Source organism: Medicago sativa, chromosome 2 (assembly GCF_051527215.1).
Source record: "Medicago sativa cultivar Bolivia chromosome 2, Bolivia_mono, whole genome shotgun sequence".
NCBI classification, from domain to species: domain Eukaryota; kingdom Viridiplantae; phylum Streptophyta; class Magnoliopsida; order Fabales; family Fabaceae; genus Medicago; species Medicago sativa.
The window spans coordinates 17,098,352-17,125,905 of NC_140750.1; the positions used below are offsets into that span (position 1 = coordinate 17,098,352).

General features: G+C 33.8%; 5 protein-coding genes across 7 annotated transcripts; 1 reads left to right on the forward strand and 4 right to left on the reverse strand.

Moving 5' to 3' along the window:
- The first annotated feature begins 292 nt into the window (after nt 1–292).
- On the forward strand, nt 293–2,576 carry LOC146945058 (uncharacterized). The gene is made up of 2 exons (XM_085743440.1): nt 293–1,309; nt 1,581–2,576. The coding sequence occupies exons 1-2, from the start codon at nt 355–357 to the stop codon at nt 2,354–2,356; spliced, it is 1,731 nt and encodes a 576-aa protein (XP_085599566.1). The 5' UTR covers nt 293–354; the 3' UTR covers nt 2,357–2,576.
- A 339-nt stretch (nt 2,577–2,915) lies between these two features.
- LOC146945059 (putative germin-like protein 2-1) lies at nt 2,916–3,762 on the reverse strand. Of its 2 annotated transcripts, none has more exons than XM_085748816.1 (2): nt 3,669–3,762; nt 2,916–3,451 (listed from the first exon to the last, which is right to left on the reverse strand). In XM_085748816.1, the coding sequence occupies exons 1-2, from the start codon at nt 3,760–3,762 to the stop codon at nt 2,916–2,918; spliced, it is 630 nt and encodes a 209-aa protein (XP_085604942.1). The 2 variants fall into 2 exon arrangements, with proteins under 2 accessions (XP_085604942.1, XP_085604941.1); XM_085748815.1 differs by having other exon boundaries at nt 2,916–3,442; nt 3,651–3,762.
- A 3,149-nt stretch (nt 3,763–6,911) lies between these two features.
- Nucleotides 6,912–8,490, reverse strand: LOC146945060 (putative germin-like protein 2-1). Its single transcript, XM_085748819.1, has 2 exons — nt 8,329–8,490; nt 6,912–7,679 (listed from the first exon to the last, which is right to left on the reverse strand). Exons 1-2 carry the CDS (start codon nt 8,438–8,440, stop codon nt 7,153–7,155), a joined length of 639 nt encoding a protein of 212 aa, XP_085604945.1. The 5' UTR covers nt 8,441–8,490; the 3' UTR covers nt 6,912–7,152.
- Nucleotides 8,491–14,529: 6,039 nt separating this feature from the next.
- On the reverse strand, nt 14,530–15,443 carry LOC146945061 (putative germin-like protein 2-1). Of its 2 annotated transcripts, none has more exons than XM_085748821.1 (2): nt 15,350–15,443; nt 14,530–15,111 (listed from the first exon to the last, which is right to left on the reverse strand). In XM_085748821.1, exons 1-2 carry the CDS (start codon nt 15,441–15,443, stop codon nt 14,576–14,578), a joined length of 630 nt encoding a protein of 209 aa, XP_085604947.1. In that variant the 3' UTR covers nt 14,530–14,575. The 2 variants fall into 2 exon arrangements, with proteins under 2 accessions (XP_085604947.1, XP_085604946.1); XM_085748820.1 differs by having other exon boundaries at nt 14,530–15,102; nt 15,332–15,443.
- A 10,803-nt stretch (nt 15,444–26,246) lies between these two features.
- LOC146945062 (uncharacterized) lies at nt 26,247–26,678 on the reverse strand. The gene has a single exon (XM_085748021.1). It carries the CDS (start codon nt 26,676–26,678, stop codon nt 26,247–26,249), a length of 432 nt encoding a protein of 143 aa, XP_085604147.1.
- Nucleotides 26,679–27,554: the final 876 nt, after the last annotated feature.

The window sequence follows — 27,554 nt, forward strand, 5'->3', positions numbered from 1 at the left end:
GTCAAAATGAAAGCCTATCCCTTTCCTTATTTCCGGGGTTAAACAAGCCTATCCCCTTTACCTCGTTTTAATCAAAGTGACATGCAATTCTCTGATGACTTTAGAGTTATAGAAGCAAACCAATAGCTTTATCATGCATGAGTAGTGTATAGTCAAAAGAAAGTGACTTCAACTAAATTAATATCTGAAGGAATAGCCATGTGAAAATATGCTATTTTTAGCCACGTGTATAGCTTCTTCACGTCATGATAGATTCTCTTCATGCCTATAAAAGGCAATTGTTCTTTGGCAAGTTATTCAAACTCATCAAACAAATAACTATTTGAATCTAAGAAGAGCTAGAAAATATTTCCAATGGCTCAAATTATGATTCAAGTTTTGGTGTCAATCCTGCTTGTGCTAGTGGCAGTGGAAGCAGCTACTACTCCTCCTGGAATTGCTAAAGATCATGAGTATGGTTATGCAACCTGCAAGATAAAGAAGTACAAACATTGCTATAATTTGGTGCATGTATGCCCTAAGTTTTGCCCTAATGATTGTACTGTGGAGTGTGCCTCTTGCAAACCTATTTGTGTTGGGGGCACAAATCCTTCACATGATTATCCTACCCCTTCTACACCCCATAGCTCACCTTCATCATCATCTTCTTCATCCTCATCCTCTTCTTCTTCATCCGCTTCTTCTTCATCACCTAATAGCTCTCATACACCACAAAACCAACACAATGCATCTTCTACACCATCTTCATCCTCTTCATCATCATCGTCGTCGTCTTCTTCTTCTTCCTCCTCTTCATCAAGCCCTTCTACACCAAAAAATCCACCACCTTCACCATCTACACCATCTTCATCTAATTCGTCTTCCTCTTCATCCTCTTCTTCATCTTCATCTTCATCTTCTTCTTCCGCTTCTTCTTCTTCTTCATCGTCGTCATCACCTGAAAGCCATTCAACACCACAAAGCTCACCACCTTCATCCTCTACACCATCTTCTTCTTCATCTAATTCATCATCCTCTTCATCTTCTTCTGCTTCTTCTTCCTCTTCCTCTTCCGCTACATCCTCTTCCTCTTCATCGCCTAACAACCCTTCTGCACCACATAACCCACCACCGTCTTCATCATCTACACCTTCATCTTCCTCTTCCTCTTCTTCTTCTTCTTCCTCTTCAGCTTCTTCTTCAGCCTCACACAAAACTGCTAGATGTCAGAACAAGAACTACCCAAAATGTTACAACATGGAACATTTATGTCCTAATGCATGCCCAGGTGGATGTGAGGTTGACTGCAACACTTGTAAACCAATTTGCAGTAAGTCTTTAATTTATATATTTTTCATCATCACAATATTTGCATTAAAGGATCTTACATAAAACTTGGAATCAATTACAACAATTTTAACATGAATACAATGATTTATTAGACAGTGATGATTCATTAACATTTATAACTACATAAAGTTGAATTCATGACAAAAAATTAGAGACAAATTTCATATGTTTATTTATTTCTTACTTTAAATAGCATAATCAAGTAAACAAACTACTTAATTAATTTTATGTTGAACACACATGAATTGCAGAGTGTGACAAACCAGGAGCTGTTTGCCAAGACCCACGTTTCATTGGTGGTGATGGAATCACTTTTTACTTCCACGGCAAGAAAGACAACAACTTCTGCCTTGTATCTGATTCCAACCTCCACATAAATGCTCACTTCATTGGTAGAAGAAACGAGAACATGAAGAGAGATTTCACTTGGGTGCAATCCATTGTTATTCTCTTTGACAATCACCAACTTTTCCTTGGAGCCCAAAAAACAGCAACATGGGATGACTCTGTGGATCGTCTTGCCCTCTCCTTTGACGGCGAACCCATCACCCTCCAAGAATCAGAAGGTGCAAAATGGGAATCAACTGGCGTGTCCTTTGTTCGGGAAACTTCCACAAACAATATTGTTGTTGAAGTTGAAGGAAGATTTAAGATAACTGCTAAGGTTGTCCCGATCACCGAAGAAGACTCAAAGATTCACAATTATGGCATCACCAAAGATGATTGTTTTGCTCACCTTGATTTAGGCTTCAAATTCTCTTCTCTAAGCAATGAAGTAAGTGGCGTATTGGGCCAAACATATAAACCTAACTATGTGAGTCGTGTGAACATTGGAGCGAAAATGCCAATAATGGGAGGTGGAAAAGAGTATGAAACAACAAGCTTGTTCTCCCCTGACTGTTCTGTAACTCGCTTTGTTGGTAACATTGCATCCAACAATGACATTGCCATGGTGGATGATCTTATGCTCCCTAGCATGAGTTGCACAAGTGGTGTTGATGGCGAAGGAGTTGTTTGCAGGAGATAATTTCAAAGTTTAACAAATGAAGAGAATTCTACTTTTATTTATAGCAATAAAGTATTTCCAGTCATCAAATAAGTTGGATGATATGGTTGTTTAACAGCCTAAGGTTATTTATTCACAATTGTATACGTGAAATAAAACATATAAAAATATTTTTCTTATAATGTCTATCTTACCTTATCATTTGGACTTGATTATATACCTATTTCTCTTTGAATTTTGACGTTCCTTTTCATAATTGACTACCAGCAATTAGTTCATTTGGAAAAAAAAAAAAATCTATTTACTCATTTGTAGTTTGTATAATCTCAAATTTTCACTCTCACATTCAAATCCTTCAACAAAAATTTATACTACAAATTCAATAACCAAAACATTAATTAACATGCCAACCACTTAACACTAAGTTCAAAACGAGAGATAGTAAAATACCATGGACAATATGGAAGACCAACAAATAATGGAACATACAAACAAAAAAGATATCAAATACACACCCCAAATCATTAAACAAACTGTGTAAAACAAGAGGAAGAAGTGTAATTAATTTTCTGTCATGATCCTAAAACTTTGACTGCAAATAGTTGATGGCATTCTTGTCCAGCTGAAAAGCCTTAATGAGCACTTCACTAGCTATCTCAGGTGTAGCCCCAAACACTGCATTGCCAATAGTGATAGCTCCCGGATTTTGACTACTAAGAGCAGCTATCGCGATAACATTATCATATCCGATATTTCTTTGATAGTGAATGAGCCCTATAGGAAACACAAACACATCTCCCTTATGTAGAACTTTACTAAAGTGGCGGTTTTCTGGATTGGAAGTGATGAATCCAACTTCTAATGTACCTTCAAGAACTGTGAATATTTCAGTAGCACGAGGATGTAAGTGAGGAGGGTTAACTCCCCATGGTGCTATATCGACACGTGCCATGGAGATCCCTAGTGTGTTCAATCCTGGAAGCTGAGCTGCGAAGACTGGAGTTACTCTTGACCCAACAGCATTAGTAGTGTTGCCTGCTATGTGAAGGCCACTAAAGAAGAAGTCATTTGCCTCGACAAGTTTTGGATCCTTGCATACCGAATTTCCTAAAATTGCATAATTAATTAAACGGGAAAGAGTGTTAGCATACCGAATTTTCTAATAACGAACTTACTCACAGAATTTCCTTTCAACACTTTTATTGGTTGGTGGAAAAAGTGTTAGCATTTTAGATTCAAGAACAAAATGTGAATTAGTTGATTGTTGTTAACTCGTAAAAAAATACATATATATGTGTACTTGTAAATTATATACCTTGGCCTATAGGGTTTGTCACGCAAAAATCTTGGAGAGTAGTAGCATCAGCTGCAAAAACAGCTAAAAGTGAAAGAGCTAAAACAGGCAACAAGAATGAGAGATTAGCCATTTGATAAGAACTTTGTAACTCGAAATTTGAAAGCTCTGGAAGAGTTTTAAGGCATGAATTTGTACTATGAACTGTGGTATTGGTGGATGGATATTGGTTTGTATTAAGGCATATTTATATGCAATTTTTACATGTTGGCTGTGAGTCCAAAAGCACAAGTACGCCGTCCTAACTGAAAACTGAAATGGTCATCTTTTGAAGTGGTCATTTGGTTAGTCCTTGACTAAATAATCTTAATTGATTAATCTAGCTAATCATGATCAACATCCAACACATCCATTTGTCAAGAATATTCTTAAAAATAAATGTCAGTGAACAATAAAATAAGAGTAATTTGACTTGTATTGCATGGCAATGGTATATATTTTGCATTGGAGCTAGTGTTTGCATGCAAAAGGGACATAATAAAATAGGTATTATCTATGGACTCAAATTGCATTAGTTTTTTGTTTGTTTGTAACATTTCATTAATGTTACTATCATTGGACACTTCCATTTGTCATGAAAATATTCGCACTATATAGCAGTGTTGTTCCCCAAAGGGAAATGCTTAACTTCCCGAAGAAATGCATAGATTCACGATGAAATTGGCTTGTAGCAACAAAAAAAAAAAAATTAACACCACAACCTCATGTATTCCACAAAATCGGACTTTAAGCCAATATACATTAAACACATACTCATTCATGATTTTTCAAGAGAAAATATTCGCATTATATAGCAGTGTTGTTCCCCAAATTACTTGGTTACTACTATTGCCTAGTCAAGGGCCGTATAGATACAGGGGTTTGCTAAGTTAGACCAACAAAAAATATGAAGGTTCAAGTTAGCAAAAGTGCACATTTTTATTTGGCAAAAAAATTAATATCCACTAGTGTAAACCAATTTAAAGTAAGTGATAGTTTAGTAAATATCCCTCAAGCTATTTGTTATAAAATAAAAGTGGGTCTAAGTTAGCAAATTGGTGCAAGTTAACAAATATGTTTTAATGAAAATTACTAAAGTTACCCTCAAGCTATTAGTTTTAAATAAGGTAAAATGCATCTAAAGGTCCTTTAAGTTTTTCATTTTTTCCAAAGTGATCCTTTAAGTTTCAAAAGTCCCAAACAAGTCCTTTTAGTTTTTGAATCATCTCAAACAAGTCATTTTAGAGGATGATGGTGATGATTCAGATGATAGCAACAAAGAGCATTATCCACCATTTGCCATACCTAAAAAGATGACTAATTTTAAGTGGGTGTTAGGAGCCAGATTTGGTAACAAAGATGAGTTCAAAGAAGCAATTACCAACTATGCTATCTACAATAGGACTAGTTTGAAACGATTCAAAAACTAAAAGGACTTGTTTGGGACTTTTGAAACTTAAAGGACCACTTTGGGAAAAACGAAAAACTTAAAGGACCTTTAGATGCATTTGACCTTTATATAATAAAGATGAGGGATATTTTTGTTCAAATGAAAAGGTGCATTTTTGCTAACTTGGACCTTCATATTTTTTGTTGGTCTAAGTTAGCAAATCCCATATATATATATATATATATATATATATATATATATATATATATATATATATATATATATATATATATATATATATATATATATATATATATCCGAGACATGAATTCCAATTTTACTCAATACAAGTGTTTTTCTATTTTTGTTGAGCACAAGCAGAGTTCATCATTACCTCTAACCCTTACTTTTATTTTTGTTACACAGTAGTGAAACGCACGTGCCCGTCTTTTCACTCTTTTTATTGTAATAACGCGTGTAGATTAATTACCAGAGAAGAAGAAAACCATTGATGCGAAATGAATTTTCAAGGTAAAATTGAATCTAGATGGCACAATTTCAAAACACAAAGCAAGACCGGTGGCTAGAGGCTTCATGCAGAGATATGATGTTGATTACAATGAAGTATTTGCACTAGTGGCAAGACTAGAAACTGTGAGATTGGTTGTTGAATTAGCTAGCAGTAAGAAGTACATTGGTGAGTTGCTTGAAAGGTTTGATATGACATATTGTAATACTATCACAAACTCATCTGAAACAAATGCTACGTTGGATGAATGTAGCAGTGAAGAGAAAGTAGAAGCTACTGAATTCAAATAGGTAGTTTGATCTTTGAGATACCTATGCAATAAAAGACCTGATATATGCTTTGCAGTAAGTATCATCAGCAGATAAATGAACGATCCTAGGAAATCTCATCTCACTGCAGCTAAAAGAGTTATATGATATGCGAAAGGTACAATGAAACTTGGTTTGTTATTTCCAACTGAAAGCAAAGAGGGAAAGGTTGAACTGATAGGTTACTCAGACTCAGATTGGTGTGGAGATAGAAGGGATAGAAGAAGCACATCTGGCTACCTATTCAAGTTCAACAATGCTGCAATATCATGGTGCACTAAGAAGCAACCAATGACTGCATTATCATCTTGTGAATCTGAGTAAATAGCAGATACATTTGCAATTTGTCAAGCAATTTGGCTGGATACACTGATCAAAGAGCTAAACTGTGAAGTGGAGAAGCCTCAGAAGCTGAAACTTGATAACATATCAGCTATTAACCTAGCCAAGAATCCTATGACACATGGAAGAAGCTAACCCATTGAAACTAGGTTCCATTTCATCATGAAGTGATGTATTATCCAACTGAAGTGCAGCTAGCTGATAGATTCACGAAGGCATTGAATCTTGACAGACTTGTTTACTTGAAAGATAAGCTAGGTCTCATTGATTGTTAGGATTATGGATTAAAGGACGTGTATAAGTTGTGGTTAATCCATAATCAAGTTTAGTAGAGTTAGTTTTGATTAGCTTTACTTGTGGATAAGTTTGTTAGTTAGTTACATGGTGACTTAGTCTCTAAGTCATGTATATAAATAACTTGTAAATATCTTTTCATTAATCAATGAAAGCCATAACAAACTTCCAACATTTTCTTCTCTCTCCATAACAAAACTCTCATTCTCTATTCTTCTTTCTCTCAATATTCATCCATAGATGAAGATTACTTGCAAAGCAAGAAAGCAATAGTTGCGCTAATAAAAGTAACATACAACATCAAATAGAAAATATAGACTTTCGTTTAGGGAAGGAAAAAAATCTATTTAATCATTTTTGGTATGTATAATCTCAAATTTTCACTCTCACATTTAAAGCCTTATACAAAATTAAATAACCATATACATTGTTTAACATGCCAAAGCACATAACACTAAGTTCAAAACGAGAGATAGTAAAATACCATCCAAAATATGGAAGAACAACAAATGATGAAACATACAAACAAAAAAGAAATCAAATATACACCCCAAATCATTAAACAAGCTGAGCAAAGTGTAAAACAAGAGTAAGCAATTCAATTAATTTTCTGTCATGATTCTAAAACTTTGATTGCAAATAGTTGATGGCATTCTTGTCCAGCTGAAAAGCCTTAATAAGCACTTCAGTAGCTATTTCTGGTGTAGCCCCAAACACTGCATTTCCAATAGTGATAGCTCCTGGATTCTGACTACTAAGAGCTGCAATGGCAACAACATTACAATTTCCAATATTTCTTTGATAGTGAATGAGCCCTATGGGAAACACAAACACATCTCCCTTATGTAGAACTTTCTTAAAGTGGCGGTTTTCAGGATTTGAAGTGATGAATCCAACTTCTAACGTGCCTTCGAGAACAGTGAATATTTCAGTAGCGCGAGGATGTGAGTGAGGAGGGTTAACTCCCCATGGTGCTATATCAACACGAGCCATGGAGATTCCCAATGTGTTCAATCCTGGAAGCTGAGCTGCAAAGACTGGAGTTACTCTGGACCCAACAGCATTAGTAGTGTTGCCTCCTATGTGAAGGCCACTAAAGAAGAAGTCATTTGCCTCAACAAGTTTTGGATCCTTGCATGCTGAATTCCCTAACAATGCCATAATTGATTAAACCCGCAAAAGTGTTAGAATCCTGTAAATAAAATCTATGAGTTCTAATAAAAGGTTTGTTTGGTTCAAGGTTGTCAAAATCGGTATTTCGCTTCAGGTCGAAAGAGAAGAGCAAAATCGACAATCATAAAATCGCAACCAAAATCAATGGATTTTGCCAAAATAATAATAATAATAATAAATATATATTATAAATGGTATATAGTCATAAATGACTTTGTTTATAAGAAATAGTAAAATCGCAATCAAAATCGATTGATTTTGCCTATTTTTGGATTCTACTATGTATTTGGGTCGTTGAAGGTGAAGAAAGTCGCAAAATCCTGGATTTTAGGATTTAAGTTGGGATTTTGACATCAATGGTTTGTATGTGTTGCTCTAGCACTTCCCAGTTCCAACTTTATAATAGAAGAGGGGAAATGATGCATACATATCACAGTTTATGATTTCAATTTATTAACTACATTTTAGATGAAAATGGTGACCTCAATATGAAACACTGAGTTTGCTCAACAAAAAAAAAATTGGTGTTGAAAGAATTTTAGATTCAAGAACAAAATATGAATTAGTTGATTGTTGTGAACTAGTAAAAAAACACTCATATATGTGTACATGTAAATTATATACCTTGGCCTATTGGATTTGTCACGCAAAAATCTAGGAGAGTAGTAGCATCAGCTGCAAAGACAGCTAAAAGTGAAAGAGCTAAAACAGACAACAAGAATGAGAGATTAGCCATTTGATAAGAACTTTGAAACTCGAAATTTGAAAGCTCTGGAAGATTTAAGGCAGGAATTTGTACTATGAACTGTGGTATAGGTGGATATTTATATGCAATTTTTACAAGCTGGCTGTGAGTCCTAAAGCACAAATACACCGTCCTAGCTGAAAACTGAAATGGTCGTCTTTTGAAATGGTCATTCGGTTAGTCCTGGCTGTGTGGCCCAGATTTAATGTCACGGTGACTTAATGTCACCCAAGTATTTTCCTTAGTACTCCTATATCTTTGGACTCAATTGCATTAGTTTGTTTGACCAATCTGTAGAAGTGTCTTCAACGTATCTTACAATATTATTTTTTTTGTCAAGTAGCCTAGAGAAATTCATCTTAAAGGTGAATAAGTGGAGTGTTTGGGGTTCGAACCCCGGCCCCTGCATACAAATGCATTATCCTTTACCAAATGAGTTAAGCTGATGGGAACATTGATATACTTCCTGTTGCGAATTCGATGAGAAAACTCACACCAATAACAACTTGATGTGTGGAGCAAGGGATAATTAAGCAACCAAAATCAAAGTGTATGGAACAATTATAAACACAAGCCAAAAGTAGAAAACAACAGCGAGAGAAAAGGAAGAGAGAACACAAAGAATTTGTTGACCCAGTTCGGTCCAAATTGACCTAGTCTGGGGGAGAGAGCAGCCCTCCGTTCCACTATATGATGAGTAACGTTACAAAAGAGATTTCAATGGGTTACAAGAATAAGTCTCCCGCCTAATTCTACCCAAGTCCCAGCCTCTTCCCGTAACCAAGAGACTCAATCCTAATAGTGTTTCCCAAGGTGAATCAACCTTCAAACCCTAGTTTGTTGCCAAGAGACAAACTCTATACAAACCCTAGTTTGATTTCTAAACCCTTGTTTCAGCCCCCTCTATCTCTCTCAAAATAGTCTGATACAAGGCCTATATTTATAGTAAAAGAAACTCCCATAAAATTGTAACAAATCTGGCCCAAAAATACGTTTCTGAAAAATAACAGCACGCGAAATCGGCCACCGATTTTCCAAATCGGCCACCGATTTTTCCCGAACAGAAAGCCTCCCAAAAGGCAGCCAAAATCGGCCACCGATTTTCCAAATCGGCCACCGATTTGTACTTTCAGCAAACATCAATTTTGGCCTCCAAACTCCAATTTTGAGTCACTTTCACAACAATCTCCACCTTGACTCCAAATTAGTGATGATGCCCATTTAACATCAACACCTTGCTGCTCTTTCCCTTGCTTCCCACTACGCCGAGTAGCTCCACAAGTTTACACCTTAATCTCTTCAATCATCGGAATGCCTTCCGCCCCTTTGAAGATCCTTGTGTCCAAACTACTCAAGGAATTTTAGGTAGTTCCACAAGTACACACCTTAACCTCTTCAGCCATCGGAATGTCTTCCGCCTTCTCGAAGATCCTTGTATCCAAACTACACTAGGAATTTCAGGTAGTTCTACAAGACTACACCATACCTCTTCAATACGAGACATCTCCCGCTTCCTTGAAGATCACCTTGCATCCAATCACCCTTGGACTTTTAGGGTAATTCCACAAGCCGTGCTATACATTCTTCAACCTCCGGAATGCCTTCCGTCTTCATGAAGAAAACCCTTGCTCACCACTAGAGCATAGCACCCAAGGTCCTCCATAGTCGTACCACTCCTGGTGTGTTCAACTCCACCTAAAGCTGAGCTTCCAACCTCTCAACTAGCAAATGAGTACATCCCACTATGTCTTCCTTGAACCTCCACCTCAACCGGTAGATCATAAGTATTCTTACCACCGCCTCTCCAGGCTGATGTTGAGTGTTTAACGTCTCTCCAGACGACCACCGCTCTACCAGGCATCACCCCCAAGGTGAGAAACATCACCTTCATCCTCTAAACAGCACACCATCAAAGCACCTGCATCCTCATAACCCTCAGAGACAATTTGTACGGAATTACCAATCTCCGGACAATCCTTCTTGAAGTGACCCATCTTGTTACACTTAAAGCATTTAAACTTTGTCTTGTTACTACTCTTTCCTCGGTTACCTCTACCTCCACCATTCCCTCTTGAAACACTTAGGCCTTCCCCGTTTTCATCAACTCTCAAGTCCTTCGACTTAGTCAACTCCTTGGTTCTCAAAGCTGCTTGAACTTCTTCCAAGGTAACAGTGCCTTCTTTTCCATAGAGCATGGTATCTTTAAACGATTCAAAAGATCTAGGTAGAGCACACAACAAGAATATAGCTTTATCTTCATCCTCAAGATTCACCTCAATATTCTCCAAGTCATCAAGGATTTTGTTGAACTCCGTAAGTTGCTCCATGATGGCCTTTGACTCCACCATCTTGAATGAGTAGAGTTGTTGCTTTAGGAATTGCCGATGAGCCAAAGACTTTGTCATATACAAAGATTCCATCTTTGCCCACATCGATGCCGCGGTTGGTTCCTTTGCTACTTCTCTCAAAACTTTATCTCCGAGGCACAAGACAATGGCACTCCTTGCCTTGTCCACCATCTCGGTCTTCTCCGCTCGTGACATGGTGACCGGTAACACACCTTCACCCTTCAAAGCTTTCTCACACTTCTGCTGTATTAACACCGCTTCCATCTTTACCTTCCATAACCCAAAATCGTTATCTCCGGTAAACTTCTCAATATCCCACTTTGAACCCATGATACTTGATTATCCTTTGACCTTTGCCCCACGGTGGGCGCCAATTGTTGCGAATTCGATGAGAAAACTCACACCAATAACAACTTGATGTGTGGAGCAAGGGATAATTAAGCAACCAAAATCAAAGTGTATGGAACAATTATAAACACAAGCCAAAAGTAGAAAACAACAGCGAGAGAAAAGGAAGAGAGAACACAAAGAATTTGTTGACCCAGTTCGGTCCAAATTGACCTAGTCTGGGGGAGAGAGCAGCCCTCCGTTCCACTATATGATGAGTAACGTTACAAAAGAGATTTCAATGGGTTACAAGAATAAGTCTCCCGCCTAATTCTACCCAAGTCCCAGCCTCTTCCCGTAACCAAGAGACTCAATCCTAATAGTGTTTCCCAAGGTGAATCAACCTTCAAACCCTAGTTTGTTGCCAAGAGACAAACTCTATACAAACCCTAGTTTGATTTCTAAACCCTTGTTTCAGCCCCCTCTATCTCTCTCAAAATAGTCTGATACAAGGCCTATATTTATAGTAAAAGAAACTCCCATAAAATTGTAACAAATCTGGCCCAAAAATACGTTTCTGAAAAATAACAGCACGCGAAATCGGCCACCGATTTTCCAAATCGGCCACCGATTTTTCCCGAACAGAAAGCCTCCCAAAAGGCAGCCAAAATTGGCCACCGATTTTCCAAATCGGCCACCGATTTGTACTTTCAGCAAACATCAATTTTGGCCTCCAAACTCCAATTTTGAGTCACTTTCACAACACTTCCCCTGCATACAATATTATTTCCCCTGTTATAGTTTTATTAGTTATGAGATACTTCATGAATATACGTGGACATTGATATACATCAGATATGGTGATCGTTGATACTTCATAAATATTCATGGATAAGTATCCTAGCTAGAAGTATTTTAAAGCGTAATATTAGATGTTTAAATTTACACTTCTAATTTAATAGTAAATAAACTTGAAAACTAAAACATATTTAGCCATATATTATGTATGAATCTTTGAAATTTATTTCAAAGACAATTTGGAAAGGAAAAGTATATTTCCATGAACACACAAAAACGACAATTGATTAATCAAACAAATGAGTTCAAGTGGTTAACGAGATCTATCAAAGGATGAATTATTAAGGAGAACCTGAGTCTGGTTCTTGAATGGAACAAATCTTGATCAAACTCTAGTTGCCTCCTAATCGGAAACCAGATTACTATGAATCATTTTCAATGACAACCGGAGGGTTAACACAAAATAAATGAGATATATCATTGTGGTTTATTCTATTTAAGATGTGTTGCGGAGATGACCATATCTAAAGGTGTAACGGTTCGGATTGGATTGCTTTTCAGTCAAAAATATGTCCAAACCGGTGAAATCTTCATTGGCTTGGTTTGGTTCGGTTTTCACTTTTTTTCAAAAAAGGAACCGAACCAACAAATCAGTTTGGATCGGTTCGGTTAATCGGTTTATTTGAAAATACAATTAAAAAAAATTCATATTATATTCTCACAAATTTGTATTTCATGCATAAAACATATTTCATACTAAAATATTTCATGGAACTTTGTATTTCATATTTTGTCTTCTCATGTTATCTATTTTTCAAACAACTTATTATAACTAACTGTTCACTTATGTAAACAAATTAATTACAACAGGTGAGCTGCTCAGAGAAACGTCCTAGGTGGAGTCTCAAGAGCACTCTTAAGAAGTAAAGGAATAATACACTGTTTTCACTGCTTAGAATCTGTCCCATCAAACATTCAAGTGTTCCCCTTTTATAGCCCTCAAAGTGTTGGTTTAACGGGCCTTTCTCTGATCATTCAAGGCCCATTGAGTTGTGATCCAGAGCCTTCTATTGGTTGTCTGCTTTAAGTACGGCCGCGCGTGGACTAGGAAGCGACTCATCCGTACTAGGCGTGTGGAGTTGAGACGCGATGATCGTCCGTACGTGACATGTGGAATTAAGTTAAGAGGAGATGAGCTGACTGGCTTGACTTGAACAATCAGACCAGTGTTGACTGAAGGCGTACTGAGCTGGCTGGCTTGACTTGAACAATCAAATGGGAATGGTCTAACCATACCAGTCCACTAACCTTACTCAACATTTCAAAGGCATAGAAAATGATATATTTTCAAAAGTTTGAAGGCATAAACATGATAAAACTAACCAACATATGAACCATCTTAGCGGTGATGAGGAACGTTAGGTTAGGTCATAGGTGCGGTTGAGGGCTAGGGTTTCTTTTTTAGTGGAAATGAAATAGAGTCTGAGTGATGAGATGAGATGATGATGGAAGAAAGTGAATGGATTAAGTAGTACTTTATGTTGGCTTTAATTTTGGGTCAAATCATAAGTGTGTCGGAGGAGAGATAATAATAGTAAAATTGGGAGTGAGGTTAGCATCGGTTCGGTTCATCGGTTTCTTGGATCTCAAAATGAAAAACCGAGAATCAAACCAAACAAGATCAGTTTATATTGGTTTGGTTCGGTTTTAAACCAAACCAAACAAGGTCGGATACATTTTCGGTTTGGTTCGGTTTGGACATTCGGTTTCGTCAGTTTTGTCCGAACCACTTACACCCCCATATCGATATATTATACAAAATATAAGATAATTTAAAATAATATGAAGTATTAAACTAATGATATTAGTTGACATTTAATTAAAAAACATGGTAAAAAATAAAAAAAAATACAGAAAAAATAAACACTTTAATTAGATTAATTGGGGGGACCATGACCTAATTATACTTTATGAAACATTATAATATACTTTAGTTGTAGTGTATAATTTTTTTTATTGAAAATATGGGAGGGGCGTCCCTCCGCCACTGTTTAGAATGATATGAACTTAGCGGATACTTTCTATGTATTTTTATAGAGGTTTTTGTAGAAAATCAGTTCAAAGTTTGATTTTTAGGTTGAGGTTTTCGTTGTTTTGTTTTTTAAGTTTTTGGCGCATTGAAAATATGATAATTAGTTAGTCTCTTGTAGGAAATTCAAAGCTTTTGTGGGACGCCATTTTAAGGTAATAAAAATATTATCTAACACACCCCTCAAAAATTATCTAACACACCGCAGCCACGCTCTAAGTACGTGCTCGCGCTTCGTAGTTCATGGCATGTAAAATATGAAGAAAAAAATCAATTCAAGTTTTTGAAACTTTTTGCTATTTAGAGGAAGGTACGTTGAAATGAAATAATCGATGCTTGGAAAGAGAACTACAACAAAATATATGAATGAGAACAACTGCAAACAAAGGGAAACGTTTAAAATCTTTAATCAATTTTACACGAAAAACAAAAAGAATAGAAAGATACACACTTCTAAGAAAGAATCAAATGTATGATACTAAATTAGTACCATAGGAAATAAGGAACACCAACAAATTCATAATGAAACAAAGTGTAAATGAAAATTAATGCCCTCGGAATATTCTAAAACTTCGACTGCAAGTAATTGATGGCATTCTTATCCAATTGAAAAGCCTTAACGAGCACTTCACCAGCTATGTCAGGTGTAGCCCCAAACACTGCATTGCCAATAGTGATAGCTCCTGGATTCTGGCTACTAAGAGCAGCAATGGCAACAACATTGTCATATCCGATATTTCTTTGATAGTGAATGAGCCCTATAGGAAACACAAACACATCTCCCTTATGTAGAACTTTACGAAAATGGCGGTTTTTTGGGTTTGAAGTGATAAATCCAACTTCTAATGTACCTTCAAGAACAGTGAATATTTCAGTCGCACGAGGATGTGAGTGGGGAGGGTTAACTCCCCATGGTGCTATATCGACACGAGCCATCGAGATTCCTAGTGTGTTCAATCCTGGTAGCTGAGCTGCAAAGACTGAAGTTACTTTAGACCCAACAGCATTAGTAGTGTTGCCTGCTATTTGAAGGCCACTAAAGAAGAAGTCATTTGCCTCAACAAGTTTTGGATCCTTGCATCCCGAATTCCCTAAAATTGCAATAATTAATCAAACGGAAAAAAAATGTTAGAATCTTGTATATAAAATTTACTTATGAGTTCTAATAACCAACTTATTCACAAAATCTCCTTTCAACACTTTTTAATTATTGTTGGTGGAAAAAGTGTTAGAATTTTACATTCAAGAACAAAATGTGAATTAGTTGATTGTAGTTAACCAGTAAAAAGATACTCATATTTTTGCTTGAAAATTATGTACCTTGGCCTATTGGGTTTGTCACGCAAAAATCTTGGAGAGTAGTAGCATCAGCTGCAAAAACAACTAAAAATGAAAGAGCTAAAACAGGCAGCAAGAATGAGAGATTAGCCATTTGATATGAACTTTGAAACTTGAAATTCGAAAGTTCTAGAAGAATTTTAAGACTGGAATTTGTACTATGAAGTGTGCTATTGGTGGATGGATATTAGTTTGTATTAAGGCACATATATATGCAATTTTTACATGTTGGTTGTGAGTCCAAAAGCACAAAATATGCCGTCCTAGCTGAAAACTGAAATGGTCATCTTTTGAAATGGTCACTAAATAATCTGGCTTAATTGATTAATCTAGCTGATCATGATCAACATTAAACACTTCCATTTGTCAAGAATATTCTAAAAAAATAAATGTCAGTTAACATTAAAATAAGAGTAATTTGGATGTGAATTGCATGGCAATGGTATCTTTTTGCATTGGAGCTAATGTTTGCATCCGAAAGGGACATAATAAAATAGGTATTGTTTTGTTTCGTTTTTTTAACGGGATGTATTATTTTGTTTTGAGGACAATAAAATACTATTTGTTGCATGTGGAGTATATCTTTGGACTAATGCATTAGTTTGTTTGTTTGAAACATTTCGTTAATGTTACTATCATTGGACACACATTCCCGAAATTTCCTTCTTTTTTAAGGAATTCCCCAAATTACTTGGTTACTACTATTGCCTAGTCAAGGGCTATATATATCCTAGACAGGAAGAACAAAGTGAACAACAATTTACAATTTTACTCAATACAAGTTTTTCTTCTATTTTTGTTGAGCACCAATGGAGTTCATCTTTACCTTTCCCCCTTACTTTTATTTTTATTACACAATAGCAAAAAGATGGGCACTCACGTGTCTGTGTTTGTGCTATTTTTATTGCACTAACGCGTGTAGATTATCAACGAAATAAATCATTAAAAAAAGTTATTTTTTAGTTGTATCCAAATAAGCTAAATTATTTTATAAGAAAAAAGTTATTTTTATTATGATAATAAACAAACATAAAATAAATTCTGATTTTTAATAAAATCACTAAAAAAATAATCTACAAAGTATTAAATGTCAAAATCACGTGTGTTTTAATCTGTAACTAACGGGTCCTATGAGCCTGTTGGTTATAACTTTTTTAAGAAACAAAATCACTTGTTTTACCTCTAAATTTTCTTTTTAAAATCACTTTAATAAGTATTGTATCCATTTATTAAATTTTAACAAAAATCAACATCTAAGTTAAAGAGTATTGTATATGTTTGTTACATTTTTTCAAAATATATTTTGTATATAGGCAGTGGCGGTGCCAGACAAAAAACTTTGGGGTGGCCGCCATCAAAATAAACTAAAATATATAAATCATATTGCATATAACACATTTAAGTTGTAATAAACCAAAAATCGATCATTTAAAATTTAAACTACATAATATATAAAGTCGATCATTAAATACTTAAAGAGACATTTTACGCTTTCCGAGTGACTTGAAATCATCAATAATTGACTCGAAACTAATACATGCACTAATTCCCCTTTCAATATAAATTGACATGCTATCGGCTAGAAACTCAGGTTCCATCTTGTTTCTCAATTTAACAATATGTAATGAACAAGAATGATTGAAATTGGCAAAGGAGACAAAGTTAAGTGTACTAGACAAGAAAAATGGGTTTATTAAAGTATCATTTACAATTCTGCCAAAGTAATTATGCAAATTCTAGGGTATAAAAAAATTTATTTTTTTTAAAATGGGGTGGCCAAGGCTCCCCCTTGCCACCCCCTGGTTCCGCCAGTGTATATAGGGAAGAGAAAATAAGTATAAAAAAAATGGAGATAATTTTGTAACAAAAAAATTCCTTTCGTATAGTTGTATCCAAACAAAGTAAATTTTTTTAAGAAGTGGTTTTTATTTTGATATACAAACACAAAATCGATTCTTCTTTTTTATAAAACCACTTAAGAATAATATTGAAATTATTGAATGTCAAAATTATTTTTTTAATCCGTAACAAACAAGTCATATATTTCATTTACATTTACTAAAAATAAGCTTTATGATGTTCAAGTGCTTTTATCTCACCTTGGTTCTATTTGATACAATAGAACCACTTTTCTATGAAATCTTTTAAGTAATCAAATGAAAATGACAATTGTTTCAATATTTAGCTTAAAAAAATTAATAAAATAAATTCAAATTAAAAAACTAATAAGCACATTTCACTTATCAATAATATACAAAAAATTTAAAAGAAATATTTATTACTATAAGCCTTAACAAAACATGGGAAAAAAGATTTCACGATACAAGTTAATGTCATCTTTACCGTTTTGTGATATTTTGACATACTTATTATCAATTGAATTTGTAGCTGCCATGACTGCTTTAGAAAAAGCCAAAGAGTTTGGATGGAGTAAAGTTTGGCTTGAGAGTGATTCTCATCTGGTTATGCAAGCTTTCAATTAGAATCTTGATCAGGTACCTTGGAGTTGGAGCATAAGAAATAGGTGGATGAACTACAAGTTTTTTTTATTAGAAGTATTGATTTTAGATGCTCTCATATCCTCGTAGAGCAAAATGCTGTTGCTGATGCTCTGGCTTCTAATGGCCAGAGTTTGCAGAGCTTTGCTTCTCAATGGTGGCTTAATCCCCCTACCTTTCTTTTGCCTTTTTTGTTTAGGAATATCCAAGGGTTCCTTTCCTTTAGAACTTCCTTCGTGTAAATAGGTTCAGACCTTAATCTTGCTTTATTGTCTATTTTTTTTTTTGGTTACATATTGTCTATTTCATTTGCTTTGATTAAACAAAACATATTTATAATCTACCCTTTTATAATATTTAATAACAATTATTTTAATATTCCCCTCAAAACAAAAACAAAAAAGAACTATTCTAATAATGTTTTTTTTAGATGGACGAAATGGCAAAACCATCATATACTCGCACACACAAAGTGGAGATGCCGAGGTTCGAACCCCGTTCATGACGTCCCGCAAACAATTTCAGCATTTTTTGGCTAAGACTTATTGGACCTAATAATGTTTTTATTATTAATGTCATCTTTATCATTAATTTTTTTTCTTATTTCTAAATGCAAATGCATTTTGACGCATAACATGTGCTTCGACGCTCAGTCCGTACATCGCACAGGCTCGTGCTTAGCGCGGGTTTATCGTTGGTTATCTCACATATAGGATCATGTGCATAGTGGCAATTAACATGTGCTAAAAAAATAGTTTGAGAAAATAGATTTATACCAAGTCAAATAAAATAATAATAATAATAATAATAATAATAATAATAATATTTTTTGCTAAATATGACACAGTGTGTTTGTATTTAATTTTTTTTTAAATATACTTGAAATTTACATCAAATAATTTCACCCAAAGAAAAAGGATACTATTAATTAATGGCCCTCGTTTACTTTGGTTGATTTGTTCCTGCTGCTTCACAGACCAAACTGCTGCTTCACAAACTTGATCAGAGTGGGTTTTCGAATCCATTTCTTTCCTTTTAAAATAGTTTTCAGAATGGACAGTGTAAAAGAGACACTCCACATGACTTTGTTTGTGCAAGGAAAATGTAAACTACTACCTCCGTCCCTAATTATAAGACCCTTTTGAGAAAAATTTTTGTCCCTTTTTATAAGACCCCTTTGATATTTCCAAGTACATTAATTAATTCTTTACCAACATACCCTTATTTATTTTGCATCTTTTTCTTCAATCAACAATAAGAAAAATGCTATTTATCTAGAAAAATGGCATCAAGAATTTTTCAAGACACATGTGGCAAGTTTTAATTGCATGATTTATTTGTCTACTTCCTATTTTTCAGCCACACCTCCTTGAATTGTGGCAAATAGTGCATTGTGATTGGTTGCTCTTTATTCTCGAAGAATTCTTGATGTTTTTTTTTCTAGAGATATAGCATTGCTCCAACAATAAATATTATGTTGAAAACGTAAATTAACTCTCTCTCTTAAGGATAAAATTGTAAAAACAATAGTAATTATATACACATTTAATACTACAACCAATTTTCTTAATCTCCGTAATTTTTGCAAAAGGCTCCTATATTTAGGGACGGAGGTAGTACTAAATTGTACAATATTATTTGTTTTATATGGTGCCTGTTTAGTTACCACCTTTTCAATCTCTTTTACCATGTTTTTTTATTTTTATTTTTGAAGTATCTCCCTTACCATGTTGGCCAGCTAGTCACATGGCATCAAATTTTTAACGGTTAGGAAAAAGTTAATTGGGTAATTACATTAGACGTGTAAAAAAAGTGAATTTATTATGCATAAAATGAAGTTTAACTCTTCATCTACACTTCTTACTATATGATATGACCCAGTTACAAACCACCCCCTCCGCATCATTTCAATTGTCGTTTTAAAGTTGTACGTAGTTTCAAAAAAATTATTAGTTTGATTGATTTCAAATAATAAAATTAGTATGTATTTCGAACTTGCTCTCAACCCATGTTGCCGACTTAATTCACGGTGGTCCAATAATCCATAATCCTCAAGCAAGAAAGGGAATTTCATTGGTACATCACCGCACAAGAACTAGCATCCATTTGAATTGTTCATCTAACGACTTCCTGGTATTTTCGCCAAGTTTCACAGGGTTCGTTACAATCTCAATCAATCCAAGTTAATACAAAGAGTAGCGGGGAAGGGATACCTGAACTCTATCAAATATGGAGTTGAGATTCAACTTTTCACCTCCTTTGATCAGGATGTGCATAGGGATACTGTAACATCCTAATTTTTAGGATATTATTATTTTAATTATTTATTATTTATTTGTGTGTTTAATGTGTTTAAATTGTTGGGTTAGTTGGTTTTTATTAGAGATTAAGGAATTACGTGTATTTTAGTAATTTCAGAGTGAATGGTATTTTAGTAAATTAGAAGTGGAAGTTAAATAGTGAAGTTAGTCGTAACTTTGGGGAATTAAGCGAATGGATATGTGTAAGTAAAAGGGGGGTTTAGAGTGAAATAAATATGTAGTGTTATTTTTATGAGTAAGAATAATAACTAAACCCAATAAGAAATAGGTGAACCAAACTATGAATATATACGAGTGATAGTCTTCACAGTTTAAGGTTAAGAAATCATTTGGTAAGTTTTACAAATAGAGGCTACAGAGAGAATAGAGCAAGAGAGAAGAGAGAAGGGTCTAAAGGGATAAATAGGAGAAAGAGGAGAAAGCTTGAAGAGGCAAAGAGAAGAGGTAGATTAAAGCTTAGGAGGCTAGCTTATTGGATTAAGATCTAATAGGGTTTATGAACAATTAAGTGGTTGTAGATTATGTGTGTTCTTAAGTTTTCATGAATTTGTTGTTGAATTAAGCATAATTTCGTGCTCCAATTACTGTGGTTATTTTGAGTATGTGAAAAGTGTTAAAAACAAGTTGTCGATGTGTGAGAATCTATGTTTGATTATAATAAGTTGATGTATTTGAGTTTTTAGCTTAATTGCATAGAATTCATGAAGTTGTTGATGAATAATTTTAAAATTGTGTTCTATCTTCTTGCTATGACATTGTGTATGTGAATGTTTTGTTCCCATGATTTTTAAGTGATAAGTTCATGGTTTAAAAGTGATTATTTGATATTCTTGGATTTTATGGAAAAGTGAGTATGAATCATGAAATTGGATGTGTAGTTGGTGTTTTAAAGTGTAATAAGTGTTTATTTAAAATGTATTAACTATGGGTAAGGTTTGTACAATGATTTTAGGATGAATGGGGATCAAAAATGAGATTTTATGGGAGTTTTGGAGGCGTTCTCGAGAGGGAAAACTCATTTTCTGGGTGACCAGAAAACAAGAGCTCGCTGAGCCACCTCAATAGCTTGATGAGCGAGCTGTGCAATGACAGCATCCGCTGTTCTGCGCATTTTGGTCCTTTTGGGTGTTTCCGAACATCTATGGGCATTCGTTTAGTGATGTTTTGTTGATGTTTTGATGCTTAAATGTTAGGTAACCAAAGTTTGCTTAATATTAAATTGGCTATGTGATTTTAGAGACGAAATAGAATGGAACTTGAAACATGAAAATGGTTTAGAATGAAATAGAGTTTTTCTAAATGAAATGATGTTGTTATGCTTGAAGTACTGAGATGATAGACATAGAGATAACATGTAAGAATTATAAGGGTGTATGTGAATATGAAACTTAGGTTATGTGAAATGTGTGAAAATAGACAAACTTAGATGAATGATGAAAATAAACAGACTTTGTGAAATGATGAATAATGGCATGATTGACTTGTAGTTAGTTATATGATGATGATGATAAGGTGATGACTAATGGTTGAATTGGTTAATGATATGCAAATTGGCTAAATGAAGAGATGTTGTTTATTGATGTGTTTATGATAACATGATGATGTTGATGTGATAAACATGATCATGAGATAATAATGTGATAAACATGATGATTACTTTGGTGATGATGAATTGTTGATGTAGGGATGTATTAATTTAACGATGCAATGATGTGTTGGCGTGGTGATATATTATATAATGGTGTGAATTATATAATGATGAGTTTTGTGGTGTTGTGCATTGTTGAGTCTATACTTGAAGTCCATGCATTCATAGTTTTGTAATCACGATGCTAAGAAATCATGATGCGGATGGAATAATTCGGTAACATAACTCCGAATTATTCAAATAATCTTGATGATGATGGATCACTCGATAGCATAACTCCGATATCCAAAAATGGTACCACATGCATGTAGTGTCGTATAGAGCATTGCATGCATATGAATCTATGTGAGAGTCGTGTATTTGATTATGTGAACCTATAAGTGAAGATGTGTACATGGCTATGTGTGTCCTTGTTATAATTATGTAACTGTGATGATGGTGATGAAGTGTAAATGATGTATATTCGACTTGGTGATAAAATGCCGATGTGAATACTTATCTTGTGATGATGATTTGAGAGTTGGTGTATTTATTTAATTGATTGAATGAGATGACGTGTGTTTATAGTATTGCTAGGAAATGAATATCTGTATTTGTGAATCCTAAATATTATGTATGAGTTCATATATTCTTTATGTTGGACGTATATTTTACCCTCTAGTAACTTTTTGGTCGCCTGCATCCTCGTGGTGTAGACGTGCAGGTTGAAGTCACTTGAGTCGACGTGAGTGCCCGAGGACGGGTTGATGCCTTCTCGTTTTTAAGCTTACATTTTTGGAGTCTTAGTAGCAGTGCTTTAATTAGGTGTCAAAGGTTTTATTTTATCTTCTGGATTTATGTTTTGAGGAACCATTGAGTTCTCATTGATGATGTATATGAGATTTGATATCTTGACTTTGTGATGTTTTGAGATGTATTTCTGATGCGACTGTTTATGAAATTGATAACTTTTGCATGTTTTTATTTAATGATGATGTATGACCTTGAACTTATGTGAATAACTGTAAAATTATTATTGAAATATTGTATGTTGAGTGGGTGTTATATATACTCCATCTTATCAAATTCAGGGAGAAGGAATGCAAAAACTCTCAACATTGTCATGCTTACTTGGAGATTGTGTGTCACACATCTGACCCAATGTTGTTTTCCACTCTATGCAACATGCAAGGGGAGTTGAAGGGATATTTGTCCAGCAAAAAAGAGATTATGCAACTTTATTTATGCAACAAAAAAAGTATTGTGCACCGTATTTGTCTTATATTGTGTGTTATTTCATGCTCACTAGCTGATCACATAACATATATAGCTAGAAATTCCGCAATGTATAGATTTAAAATGCGAGTTTATACATAAAATATAACATGTAAATTACGAACAGTAGTTTTTATGAAATTTTATTTAAAATTAATTTGATTTTGATTAAAATTATAGGTTTAGATAATATATATATACACACACACACACACACACACACACACACACTTTAATATATTGTAACAAATTATGTCTATCTTTTTCAATTCAATCCCAATCTTATAGATAAATATTTAATCAACATTATATATCAACTAATTGCTCGATTTTGTTCAAACTTAGCAATAAACATAACATAAGCATTTTCTTACACATATTAACAATAGTTTTGATAGTGATGAATTTGGACATACCAATTTAACAATAAACATTCACACATATATATCTTTTTTAATTGTGTTTGGTGGAAAGAGGGTAATAATTTATTTTTTACAAAGGAAACAGAGTAATATTATTGTTGCTATTATTATTATTATCCCATAAGATAATACTAAAACACATAACATATTGGCAAAAGTAGGAGGGAGAATAAGAAATCAAATGCCCTTTCTTCATTTCTTGACACCTAAACAACAACGAAGAACTAACCTTATTCAATTAGTTTCATAAAGAACAACGATAGCTTTTTCACATGAGCCATTGGGAACTGATTTAATATATTATATTAATTATTAACATATTTTAATTGTTCCTCTCTCTATTATTATTATTATTATTATCCCATATCAGCAAAAGCATACAGAGGGAAAATAAAAAATCAAATCAAAATAATAACAAATATGAGTACAACTATCAATATCAAATGCCCTTTCTTTTTAACTTAGTAAAGAAGTTAAAATTACATGGATGCACAAAGTCATTTCTTCACAACTGAACATCAATGAAGAACTTCATCTCTTCTAATCTTGTTCAAAAAGCATTTTCATTTCAGCCATTTGTGACTAACATCGTTCTCTTCAACTCGTCAACTCAAGGTGTGTTAATTTTTTATTTCATTTTCTTGTGCTTTCTTTCTTTTCTTTTCTTTTTTCTTTTCAAGAAGTAGAAATAAGACAATGGATAATACACTGAACACAATCTGAACTAATTTCCCCCTATTTCAAGAAGTAGAAAGTAGACACATAAAAGAACTATCTTGATGTAAAAATATGATTTTTCCTCTCTGTGTATGTTTTTGATCAACTTGGTGTAAGTTTTTTCTTGTTATGTTTGTTGTTTAATGTTTTCTTATGCATTGTGTTTCTTTTTCTATCTTCTTAAGGTGAATAATTATTGTTAGCACTTTGTTTCAGTTTTTCCTCTTTTTATCAAACCCTCAGTTTTTTATTTTTCCCTAACTTTTTTTGTTTCAAGAAAATTTGGGGTTTTTGTTTTTGTTACACTGTTGTTAGAATTGGTTAATTTAGCCTATATAGTGTGAAACTATCATAAAATGTGGTTTAACATACACTAAATATATCCAATCTATAGATTGGTAAAATAATCACATGATTTGGTTTATGTATCAATGGGCATGTGTGTTTTGTGCTAGAAATTGAACAATACATAGTTAAAAGTTCACTCTATCGTGTTTTTATATTGTGAATGTGAATAGGATTTGGATTGTGAATGTCAATAGAAGTATGATATTATCTGCTTTTACATTCCTAATAGGTGTGAAAGAAATGGACTCTGTATCAATGAACCTTGCTGCTTGTGTAAAGCCAATTACACGAACTCTTTCGATGTTTGAGCTCAAGATAACTCCAATTGACGTGGTTGTTAAGGACAAAGACACTATTGACACGAAAGTTGTTCATTCCCAGTTTTTTATGCTCAAAAAACAGTATGTTGGTGAGACCACCACACTGAATTTCCCAGTGAAAATCCATGGCCCTCTTCCAAAAGAATTCATTGTCGAGATATATAGTTTTCTCTCATTGATTCTTACTGCACCCAGAAATGTTGCTGCAGTTCCTCACACACATATAGTCCTATTTGAAGAAGAAGAGTATTATCATTTGCCTGTTGAAGTATTTGATTTGTAACATGAAAATTTTCAGAATATATCTATCTATTTTCGAAAATTCTCATTTGTAGCTTAAGGTTAAGGGAAGAGTTTTTTGCCAGCATGATAAAAATCTTCGGCTAGTCAAAGATCTTCAATATATATATATATATATATATAACCATAGATAAAACATAATTCAATTACATAAAACACGTAATAAAAACAACATAAAACATGTAATTAAATAAAAATATATAATAAAACAACTTAATTCAACAATATATGTATGTATCTGTGTGTGTATATATATATATATATATATATATATATAACCATAGATAAAACATAATTCAATTACATAAAACACGTAATAAAAACAACATAAAACATGTAATTAAATAAAAATATATAATAAAACAACTTAATTCAACAATATATGTATGTATGTGTGTATATATATATATATATATATATATATATATATATATATATATATATATATATATATAACGATAGATAAAACATAATTCAATTACATAAAACACGTAATAAAAACAACATAAAACATGTAATTAAATAAAAATATATAATAAAACAACTTAATTCAAATATATATATATATATATAACCATAGATAAAACATAATTCAATTACATAAAACACGTAATAAAAACAACATAAAACATGTAATTAAATAAAAATATATAATAAAACAACTTAATTCAACAATATATATATATATATATATATATATATATATATATATATATATATAACCATAGATAAAACATAATTCAATTACATAAAACACGTAATAATAACAACATAAAACATGTAATTAAATAAAAATATATAATAAAATAACTTAATTCAACAATATATATATATATATATATATAACGATAGATAATACATAATTCAATTACATAAAACACGTAATAAAAACAACATAAAACATGTAATTAAATAAAAATATATAATAAACCAACTTAATTCAACAATATATATATATATATATATATATATATATATATATATATAACCATAGATAAAACATAATTCAATTACATAAAACACGTAATAAAAACAACATAAAACATGTAATTAAATAAAACATAGCACATCACGGATCATCTAAATTAATGTCTTCGTGTGGTGCATCCAAGAGTGCCCTGATCTCTTCGTAGTTCATGGATCGGATCAAACTTTTATGAATTTTTTCAACAGATCTGACCAACAAAGCATCCAACTCGATCAGCCCTTTAGTAATGTACTGACCAAAGATCGAGTACATGGTTCTCACATTGTCGTCATTCATGAGCTTCATCCGGCTGAACCACACACTCCCGACTGAGTCGGTCGATGGACGTCGATGCTCAAAACCGTCAACTCTTCGTGTGTCTTTGTAGTTGAGTTGGCGGTTGATTTGGTCCAGCCGACCTTTCAACCTAGAGAGGGTGACATCAGTTCGAATCTTGAACAGATCGGGTGGTTTCCCCCTGTTGTAGTAAACTGCGTCTAGCTTGGTGTTTGGATGAAAGACAAAGTTTTCCATGTTTTTTGTGTATGTGTGGTTTACTGTTATGAAAAGAAGGACGCCTATTTATAGAGGTTTTTGGGCGTCCTTAACCATAGAAATTGTCGGTGCAATATGGACCACAAAAAAAAATCATGTCCTGAACATTTTTGGATTATATAATCTGAAACTTCCCTTACCCTACATAAAGTACGAAGTTTCTCTCATTTTCACCTAGTATCGAATAATTTCGGATTATATAATCTGAAAATCGAGGGTATGAGTTCGAATTATATAATCTGAACAAAGACAGTTTCTTGACCGGTGGTCTGCACCACATAAAACACGTTTTCAAAGGTATTACCAGCATTAATGGTTGTTAAAACCCCTTTGAAACTCGGTTTTTTGACTCAGCATTAAGTGTAGATACACTATACGCAACCATTCCCCTATAAATAGCCTCCAAAATTTCACCATTTCTCACACCATCATCTCACACTCTCTCATCCTCTTCCTTCTACAACAATGTGTTTTCATCGTTGACCTTTCATAGAAAGAGGCTACTTTGAAAATTCAAGGATTGTATGAATGGTCAATGGGGATGGCGACGCGCTACAAAGAAGTGCGATCAGTCTGGGAGTGAGGTTGGTCTGTCTAGGTGCAAGGTTGACCATAAAGGTCTCTTTCGTCCTTGAAAAGACAATTATACCCCTGCGTGAGTTAAGTCCCGCACCACTGACATGTGCGCGAGTTAACTCACGCACGTTGGCCGGTGGTCATAGCTGAAGAACAAACGTTTTTTGGTTTTTGGTCAGTTTTTCAACATTCAATCTACACGTTTTTTTTACCAATTTTGCATGTTTTTTTGACCACATTAATGGTATTTATAACCTATACCACCATTCTCACCTATAA